Genomic DNA, 10,732 nt, shown 5'->3' on the forward strand with positions numbered 1-10,732 from the left:
CAGACGCTCCGACCCCTTTTGGCGCCTTAGATGCGCGTGCCGGTTATGGAATTATTGTTGACCAATTCGTCGCCTTAAGTCGTTAGAGTAGAAGCCGCGCGACAATCTGAGGCTATTCTGAAAACGCCCAAAACAAAAGCTTCTGCAATAATTGACGTCATTAATTATTAAATTATCAGGTACCTACTTACATACCTATAATGTAGGTACCATCTCCCAAGTACAATGCATTTTTTTAAGAAATCTATGACACATAAGTAGGTATCGCTATAAGGCTATAATTGTAATAAATTGACTATAGCAATGGTAATTTTTTTAATGCACCAAAATATGACGAACGAAATCAACGTAACGTAACGTAACAACAGTTGTCCCACAGAATAACCACGTCCGTACACATATCGGACCGCAATCAAATAACTCCCAAGAATTGTTTGTAAGGGGCCTAACCGCTTATCAGGACCGACTCTTATCAACACCGCAGTTCCCAACGTACACTGTTGTGTTTACCCATATATGAAACACATTCTAGTAATTAAATAAAACAGTTTTACAACATTACAGAAATAAAACACAGACTTTAAACAATACAGTATTCCAAGATTGGCATAGATTGATCTTTATTGTCCACTCGTTTTTGGTTACAGCTACTTATGCTTACAAGTTAAAATGCTTACTGAAGAGACAGAATTATTTTGCTTTACAAGAATGAGTCACTTGTTTGTATACGTGATACCTAAGTAGAAAAATGTACAGAAAGTTATGGTTATGAAAAGGGTTAAATAAAAACACCAGAATAGATTAATGTGCGGTTATAATATTATAAAATACTTTCAGCCTATCGAAACATAATCCTATGGGTTCTAATCGATATTTACATAGAAATATGAAAGGCGGGAGGACATTACAAATCTAGAAACAAGTGCCGGCAATATCCCGTGCCTGCCGGCGCTCTTTTTACACCGGTTACTTATTATGCATGATATCGTGAAAACAGTCAGTAAAGGCTCGCGTGCTCAGGTTAAGTTCGTGCAAACCAGGTCCCGAGCTGGTGCATGAATTTTTATATACTCTTTAGAGTTCAGACAGTCCTAACCTCGAATTTAGTGATTAATATCACAATTTATAAGTTCCGGTCACTTCTAAACTTAAAACAATCGCACCGCTCTGCGGCGTCTAATCATCATGGGGGCGAGGCTCCGGGAAGCCGCGCGCGGACATCGGGTCCGGTGCCGGCGACGCATGCGGTGCGGGCGAGGCAGCTGGCGACGCCGCCGGCGACGCGCTGCCCAGCGGGGACGGCAGCGTCGCGTACACGGTAGGCCGCGGAGGTTGGTACGACGGAGCGTACGAATCACTGCGCGGATTGTAGAAGGGAGAATCATCAGCGCAGCAATCCAGATTAGGCGAATAAGGCGTGGCGGCGCCGCAGGAGGGCGCGTCGTCGCTGGGCCGGTAGGCGGGCGCCACGGGCGCGTACACGGTGCGGCGCGGCTGCTCGGCCTCGGGCCGGTGGTGCGACGACGGCGCGTACGCGTCCGACCAGCACGCCTTGCTAGGGGTGAAGTCGCCCTTCACGTACAGTTGTATCGGCCGCCGGAAACCCTTGCTCGCATGCTGCGGAACGCCCAATATGCAACATTTGCTGAATCCGACTTCAGGCGACAGCAAGTAGTCACGAAATTTGTTCGGGAACAGTTCAATCGAATTGAAGTTTTCATAAATTGTCGGCTGAAATTAATAAAAACAATCAAATTAATAATGTACACCCTACATTCAAATATTTGTTATACAAATAATATAATAAAATATATGAATACATACTAGAGAAAGCATTAAGAATACGTACCGTTAGACGCTTCTTTTTCTTATAGCTAGCCCAGTTTTGAGCTTCTAGCACCAATTTCCCGCCGGGACGTAGATCGGCGAACATTCGCCGAAAGGCACGCTTCAGGCCCGCATCGCCCCAGTTTAAATGCATCCACTTGGTGGTGGACAGGCACAGGATCAGATCGAACTGAGGACTTTCGGGGCCACTTCCCACCGCCACCTCCTCGCGAGGGACGTAGTTGCCCTGGAAAACACGATCTCAATGTTAGAAGTAAATTCACTCTTACTCTGGCAGAGTTTACGAGTCAAAAACAAATTTTCATGACAGTATTATACCATTTATATTGTGCAATTAAACTGCACTTCGTAAAATATAAATATTGCATCATAAGAACACATCATGGAATATTCCAAGATGAGAATAGAATATTTCATAATTGGATGAAGTAGAAGACGTACCTGCTTGAACGTGACGTTGCCGGGGAAGACGGGCGGCGTCACCTCAGCTGTTGAGTCACCCAGAGGTCCATACAACATGGTCATGGACATTGGGAAGAAGCACTGGCCTTGTTCCAGCTTGTGAACCGCCTTCCTGTTCTTCCGAGGCCGCCGTAGTTTCCTCCCCGTTAGAGGCAAAACTTTCTTCAAATCTTCGTGTTTATCGAGCTTTTGATCGATGTTACAATCATCGCATTTATCTTCCTTACACTTATCGCAGTCTCCTTTCTTATCGTCTTCTAAATCAGCTTTTTTATCATCATCCCGCTTTGGTTCAGTTGGAACTGGAATGAACGATTTCAGATTCTTCCTAGCTTGTCCTGAAAATTTAAATATTTTTTATGATCAATATTGTTCTCAATCACATGACTTATATAATAATGGGCGTAATACCTGTAATAAACTAATTGATAATTGCATGGAACAAAAATATACATAATAGTAGAAGTAAAACTTTCTTGAAATATTTAGGTACTTTCTTCAAATCACAACTTTTTCTGTAATTGGATGCCAGCCAAAAGTCAATAGCTCCTAATCAGGTTGAGTCAGTGACCTACATAATTCAAATTATAGTGCAATTTTAGACCTACTTGGTTCAAGCTAGATGATTAGTACCTACCTATTAGCATGGGGTCTATATCCATGCCAACCACAGACCGGGCCCCAAGTGTCCGGGCAACTGCTATTGAAATATGTCCCACGTTGCATCCAATGTCCAACACATCTTTGTTCTGAAATAGATGCCGGTGCATCTCGAATACTTGCAATCTAATATCCATCATGGCATTTAAGTTTCTGTAGCCATAATATCTGAAATTTAAAAAATAAATATATTACAATTGGTTCTTGATCTATACATGTTTTGTTGCTCTCCTTGAAACTCTACAGTTAATAATAATCATTAAGAAGGATTTATTCATACTTTACACAATAATAGCAAATGACAAAAGATTTACTTTAGAGGTCAAGCAGTTATAATGCAAATACTAGCAGCTGGCAAAATAAGTGAACTACTTAAACAGCATTTGCTTGAAATAATAATCTTCCCCTTCCCCAAGCATTTGGTATAGAAAGAACATGGTTACCTGTCATAATTTCCATACTGGTATCTTGAATTTTTGGGGTGAAACGTGGGCAACTTTTGCTCTTCGTCAGTGGTACTCTTGACTTTAGTGCGGTGCGGGGACGCAGGGCGCTCCGGTGGCGCTGTCCGCTGCTGCGGCCGCGCCCGCATCCATGCTCCCGGCTGAGGCACTACAGGACTTACAATTTTATCTAATGAGTCCATCCGGCGTAACTTTTTGGGATCTTTTCCTTTTTGTGATGCATTATCACTATCACTACAGGACCTTTTCCGTGATTTACATGCTGATGTAGAGGGCTCTGGTGGTGGCGGCTCCTTGATACCTTCCACCACCACCTCAGGAGGCTCTTCTGCAGTAGGAGAAGCATTGTCTGTTGTGCGCCTCCTCAGCCTTGCCTTCTTGCGAGGCTTGCGTTGCTGCATCTCAAGTCTCTTCTCATACTCCTCATTGTCCAATGGTTCCATCAAATTCAATGGGTCCCTTATATTTGGAGGAATAATAACATCAATCTTTGCCTTATGTCGAGGAGGTGTAGGTAAAGGTGAAGATTCTGGTGTTACTGCATTCATAGCTCTATTTATATCTTCGTCTTGCAAACTGTTCAAATTAAGAGGATCTGATATGTTTCCACCAAGTAAAAACTTTGTTGGTGGAATGAAAACCTCCTTACGTGGTCTCTTGTGGGGTAAGAAAAACTTAGAAATTGATGGAAAGCTCTGTGCTCTTTTTCTGCCTTGTTTAAACTTGGTACCAATATAATTCACTCGGCGTATAGCGCTCCTGTCCGGGTTATCCTTAGCAGGAGTGTGTCCCTTCTTGCCATGCCGAAATTTCTTCTTGGTCTTTTTCGAATTACCCACACCAGATGCATCCCCTTCCTTGGAAGTGTTCGCATCACACGAGTTAAGTGCATTAGACTCACTAACGTTTAATGATGTATCAGTAGAGTCACAGATTTCGTTCTCCGATATTTCACCAGCTGTTTCATTGTCAGCATTGTCTACCACGTTGCTTTCACAAGCGATTACATTTTCTTCTGGGCTACCCATTACGTATGTTTACCACAACGACAACTACATTATAAAATCATAAATCATTTAAAAAGTCAAATTTGCCGCCACTTCACTTCTTGCAAAATCTACAAGGACATCCGTCAATGGTGATAAACAGTTTAACAATGCGGTTTGTTTTTAATATAACTTGCCGCTTAGACGTACACTTTAACTTTATAAGAATGCCGTGAATCGATTTAAAAGAAATATTTCACTTTACACTTAAACACATTAAGATAACTATCCACTTTTCAAAATTATACACAGCACTTCGTGCAATACTTTGATAGGATAGCAATGGCAATTTGATTTCATTTGTTTAAGTTTTCACACACAAGTACAACTGCGTAATGACTCTAACCTAAATATATTATTGGTTGATAACCATACTGTTCCATCTAATAGCCAATAGGAACAAGGAACGGTACTGATTATTCTTCCGCTTTCGTGAAGAACTGGAGACTGGCGCAGAGTTACCAATGCAAAAAAATACAAAATGTCATTAAAAAAATATAATTCGGTTATATTCTCGCAAATCTGACTTATGTATTCTTGGATTGTTATAATAATTTTTTAAGGCTTATGTTTAACTGATCACCAGATATAGTAACAAACAGCAGACAAAAATAGTAAATGATCACCAAAATGAAACTCGCATTTTAATGTAAAACTATCACCAAAGTTTTAACACTTTGCTATCCTATTTAAGTGAAATTACTCCAAAATAAATCATGCGTAAGCCAAAAATAGTAAATGATCACCAAAATTAAACCACCATTTTAAAGTCAGATTATAACCAAAGTGTTTAAATTCTGCTATCCTATTTAAGCAAAATGAGTCCAAAAAAATCATTGTTATCCCAAAAGTAGTAAATGATCACCAAAAGTAGTAAATGATCATCAAAAAAGTTTTTACATCTTGCTATCCTGTTTAAGTAAACTGACTCCAAAAAAATAAGTTCGGCCTGATAAAATAAATGTAATAACATTATGGGGACCCTTTTCCTGCACTAGCGTGGAAAATTGTCTATTGCATGCCTCTAAACAGTGCGATAAGAGTGTATTGAGAAACACATTCTTCTTCTTCTTTCTCCTGTAGCCAAGTACTGTTCCCAATTTTACTTGGGGTCGGCGCAATATGTCATTTTCTTCCATTTTCCCCTGTCACTCGTCATACTGACACTCACGCATGCATTGCAAGCCGGACATATAACTTAATACGGCATCATAATACTTTATTTGGTAATAAGCCTACATTTTATGGCAATCACAGTGACTTATTTAGGCAAAAATAATACATTAATTTGGTCGTCAAGAGTTGGTGATCATTTACTAAATTTGGTGGTCGAATACAATTTAAAGTGAAGTCGTGACTAAAATAGCTGGTACTATTACATTTTTAGACTTTATTTTTCTGGTGTTCAGTAGATATTTCTGGTTGCAAAACTTAGGGTATCAAAGCATTTTATGGTGGTCATTATATTTGTTCCCATTTTTTAATATGGAGACTTTCCGACCATTGTTTTGCTCTTTTTTATTATTATCTCGAGAAAAACGTACAATAATTAAATAAACATAATTATGACAGATTTTGACTACGTATGTTAAAATTATAATCGCTAGACACTTTACTACATTTATGTTGAGATAACTTTTTTAATCAACTGAAACATTATTTTAAGCAGTAGTATTTAGATTGTTTACCAAATGGAGTATATTATGGAGAAGTAGAAAAATATTATTTGATAAACTGAAAATACAGAGGCTAAAAAAATAAGTAACAAAATTTTATTCATGCAACATTGTGTGACCCAAGCGTCATTTTTGAATTTTGAATTGAAAATTATCCGTTGTGGTTCATGTTGACAGACAAAGCGATACAAATTCAACGGAAAACAATCATTTTAAATAGAATAATAAAGGTAATTCAGTGAATATTGTGAAACCAAGTCATAAAATACTTATATTGATGTAATGCATCCGTCTTTTATATTGGTACATTAAGCCCAAGCCAGTTCAAATATTTTAAGGAGTGCGTTGACTTACCAGTAATTTCGTGTTTCAGGACAGGATCGTTTTTTGTGGTGTACTACGAACAAACTGGCGTTTAATTTGTGATGAATAATAAGGTATATAAATCTAATTAATAGATACTCCTTAGTGTTTATTTTTGTTTCTCTACTTTTTGTCCGGACGTGTGTATTCATGTACTTATCCGTAGCATATTATTAGTTAACTATCTATTAATGACAAAAGTAGTATTTTTGTTTAGTGTGTGGCGATTTAAGCGATTAAATACGTTGGAATAAAATGTCGAACATGCGAATATGGAAAGAGGAGGTTCTCTATCACCAGTTTTTTATTTATGTTGTATATTTTTAATTTCAGATGTCCCGAATACCTAAAATGCCACCAGTAACAGCAACTAAAGAAAACAAACCAAGTTTGTTAAATCGTCGTCCAATCCCTAGAACCCTAGTGAGCACTCTCAGTGATGCTGATAAAAAGGATTTGATCATGAATCATACCAAGCCTGCCCTGCGAGGTGGACCGTCGGCTACAATGCCAGCTCAACGCCTCAAGAGATCGGCTACTGCACCCTCATCTGTCAATGTGCCTCCACCTAAAGTAACTAAAGTGGAAAAAAAGACAGCAGTTGCACCAAAAATTGCACCGTATGACTATAAAGCAAGGTTCAATGACTTGCTTGGAAAGCATAAAAATATGAAAAGTGAATTTGATGACTTGAAAGAAAAACACATTGAAGTATCTGACAATTATGAGAAGACTAAAGATTCAGTTCAATGCTGTATTGATGAAAGAGACAAATTGAAAGAAAACTTATTGAAGTCTCTTACTGAACTAAGAGAAAAGACTGTAGAGTTTGACAAAATGAAAATTGATTTTGACATCCAGAAAATGGAAAATGAAAATCTACAGCGTAAAACTGTATTGTTAGATGAGATAACCAACAGTTTGAAGCAAAAAACTGCTGAACTGGATAAAGTGCAATCAGAGTTTACTGAACTCTCCAGGCAACATAAAAGTCTTAAAGAAGAAACAGAAGCCTTGAGAGTGTTAACAGATCATCTTAAGAAAATATCAATCCAGTATGATAAGTTGCAACTTGACTACAAAGAAGCACAAGAAGTTATTGCTAAATATAAATCTGAATCAGAAATATTGCAGAACATCTTGGCTGCAATGCATAAAGAGCAAAGAGACTTACGAAATACAATTCAAGATTTGAAAGGCAATATCAGAGTGTACTGTAGGATAAGGCCACCTTTGGAGTCCGAACAAACAAAGCCAAGATTCAATCTCAATGTTCTTGATGCTTGTTCTATTGAGGTTGAAAAAGTTGAATTGTTGAATTCAGTTAGAAAAGGAAAGCCACAACATGGTTTTACATTTGATGGTATATTCACTCCCCATGCATCTCAGGAAGATGTGTTTGCTGAAGTTTCAACTATGGTCCAGTCTGCATTAGATGGGTACAATGTGTGTATTTTTGCCTATGGCCAAACCGGCTCCGGTAAAACCTATACCATGGAGGGAGGTTGTGGAACTGAGCAGTATGGTATCATACCAAGGGCATTCAACATGATTTTCACATGTATGGAAGATTTAAAACGCATGGGTTGGGAGTTGACAATAAAAGCATCATTTTTGGAAATATACAATGAAATAATCTATGACCTGCTGAACTCTAGTAAGGACCAGGTAACTCATGAGATAAAAATGTCTAATTCTAAAGGAACAGATGTGTATGTGTCTAATTTAAAGGAAGAGGAAGTGAAGAACTCTCATGACTTCATCAGGCTGATGATATTTGCCCAACGTAACAGACAAACTGCTGCAACCCTGAACAATGAGCGCAGCTCCCGATCTCACTCGGTCGCCCAGATTAAAATATCGGCAATACACGAAAAACGCAAGGAGAAATATACAAGTAATTTGAATTTGGTAGATCTGGCTGGATCAGAGAGTGGTAAAACCACACAGCGCATGGATGAAACGAAGCACATTAACAGATCTTTATCAGAGTTGTCCAAAGTTATTTTATCACTACAGACCAACCAGTCACATATCCCATACAGAAATTCTAAGCTGACCCACCTACTGATGCCTAGTTTGGGAGGTAATTCAAAAACACTTATGTTGGTCAATATCAACCAATTTGATGAATGCTTTAATGAGACTCTGAACTCCTTACGCTTTGCCACACAAGTTAACAATTGCAGGGTAGTCAAAGCAAAGAAAAATATCACTATGTTTGACACATAATATGAATGAATTATTTTTTATTTTATTGACATGATAATGTTATATAACAGTTAATATGTACCTACTTTTAAAATAGAATAGGAAAATGCTTGCTTTTTAAACAGTTTGGAAATTAGACCAGACTGAAGTTAACTATGGTTGTTAACTATCATGTAACTATTATTCTTGCTACTTGAGATTTTTTGACTACTCATTTCCTCAGTTTCTTGTGTTTTGATCACACCCTTTTGGAATCCAAGATGGGATAAGGTCAAAATACTCCTAATATATGTTTTCTAATGTATTTAGATGACCCTGTACATAACGTTACAAAACTAAATATCATGTTTATCTTTTTCTTGCAACTTAATTGCTATAGTTATATATTTTAGAGGTGTGTTTGCACACTGCTTTGATCAGGAATTTTAATAATATTAGCTTTTGTTTTATTAATTTAATTTCAATAGTTGTATGTCAAACAATTATGTTATTATTAGTTTTCATGTGTAACTGTATTGTTTATTAAATATAATATACCCAAAAATATATAGTTTTTTTTCAAGAAGTTCGTCAAATCTTCAACGAACTTCACACAAAAACCCATTTAATTCTCTTCGGGCTAATGATACTTAAACCACTAGATGGCGCTACCAGTTAGAGTGAAAAATCCCTCGAAATAATCTTAGTGGGTACTTAACACGCATTCCAGCGAAATAAAATGTGGGTGATTGTTATGGGGCTAGTTATGTAATGTTGAACATTCGCTGATTGATTGCCAGTGGCACATCCTCTGCCCTGTGCCTCTGCCATGTCTTCACGGTGTTCCTCTTTTGTTGATCACAACCACAGATAGAATAGTAGGTAGATGGATCGTAGATTGTAGAATGAGATACCTCAGTTGAGTAACTTTTTGTTGTACAGTGTAATGTGCTGATTTCTGAACTTATAATTCAATAAAAATGTGTGCAAAATATCACTGGATTTGTTGATATAATTTGCGTTTAATACTTACAGGGCAGGCTACATGCCTCTAGCAGGCCCGCCGCTAGCTGTTTGTTCGCCCGCGTGCAAAACCGATTATGCCGCCCTACGACTACATATTATACTGGGTTTTGTCAAAAAATATATAAGGGGTGGGGTCCAGGGGGACCGGACCCCCCCGCCCATTCATATCCATTTTACTTGTCCAACAGAAAAAAATATGTACATGCACCGCTCTGATTGCAAAAAACGCACTTCCTTTTGGATACATAAATATTGCAATAGATACATAACATTACACATAACTTTTTATTTACTTGAAATGCTCTAAGTCTTAGAGTAACCTAAGAAGTCCTGGGTTAGCCCATAAGCAGACTAAGCAATTGCTTAGGGCATCAATACAGTGCAATCATTACCCAAGTGGCCCCTATGTATTGAAAGATTGTGATTAATGGGTAGGTACCAACATAATGTATATCAAAGTGCTTAGAACAGATTATGGGTAACTTAAACTAACGAAATTAAATATCTATAGCAATGTTTAATTTCAGTAAAATATGTTATTAATGGTTTTTGGTGGGTTTCCCGTTGAAAAAGTCGACGCATGAGACACATTTCATATGTAAGGAAGCGCGAGCGAAGCGAGCGCGAAATTTTTTTAGTCTAAGGACACAAAACAAATAAAAACCACTGTAAATTAACAAAGCAAAGTCAAAAAGTAAGATATGCACAGAAATGAAGTGCTAATGTACATGAAGCCGCGAGCGAAGCGAGCGCGATTTTTTCCTTAGAGTTTTCATGAAGTAAACATATCATAAAAAGCCAAAGTGAACAAAAAGCTATAACGGACGTGCGCGAAAAATGATTTTTCGGAATAGAATGCCTCAACAATTAAACAAAGATAAATTGCGATCAGTGCCGGTTTTAACTCTACCAGCGCCCTGGGCGAGATTTCTACGGCGCCCTTCAACTGCAATTCAAACCCATACGAAAAACAGAGGTGTGTGTAGTTACCGATTGC

At 38.1% G+C, this 10,732-nt stretch overlaps 2 protein-coding genes across 3 annotated transcripts; one reads left to right on the forward strand and one right to left on the reverse strand.

Moving 5' to 3' along the window:
• Positions 1-797: 797 nt before the first annotated feature.
• On the reverse strand, positions 798-4,888 carry LOC124631324 (7SK snRNA methylphosphate capping enzyme bin3-like). Its single transcript, XM_047165667.1, has 5 exons — positions 3,414-4,888; positions 2,948-3,138; positions 2,290-2,648; positions 1,850-2,074; positions 798-1,731 (listed from the first exon to the last, which is right to left on the reverse strand). Exons 1-5 carry the CDS (start codon positions 4,460-4,462, stop codon positions 1,177-1,179), a joined length of 2,379 nt encoding a protein of 792 aa, XP_047021623.1. The 5' UTR covers positions 4,463-4,888; the 3' UTR covers positions 798-1,176.
• A 924-nt stretch (positions 4,889-5,812) lies between these two features.
• Positions 5,813-9,274, forward strand: LOC124631355 (protein claret segregational). 2 transcript variants are annotated; one of them, XM_047165718.1, is made up of 3 exons: positions 5,813-5,849; positions 6,530-6,593; positions 6,853-9,274. In XM_047165718.1, exons 2-3 carry the CDS (start codon positions 6,582-6,584, stop codon positions 8,749-8,751), a joined length of 1,911 nt encoding a protein of 636 aa, XP_047021674.1. In that variant the 5' UTR covers positions 5,813-5,849; positions 6,530-6,581; the 3' UTR covers positions 8,752-9,274. The 2 variants fall into 2 exon arrangements, with proteins under 2 accessions (XP_047021674.1, XP_047021673.1); XM_047165717.1 differs by lacking the exon at positions 5,813-5,849 and adding an exon at positions 6,247-6,386.
• Positions 9,275-10,732: the final 1,458 nt, after the last annotated feature.

This window comes from Helicoverpa zea, chromosome 6, assembly GCF_022581195.2.
Source record: "Helicoverpa zea isolate HzStark_Cry1AcR chromosome 6, ilHelZeax1.1, whole genome shotgun sequence".
Classification (NCBI taxonomy): domain Eukaryota; kingdom Metazoa; phylum Arthropoda; class Insecta; order Lepidoptera; family Noctuidae; genus Helicoverpa; species Helicoverpa zea.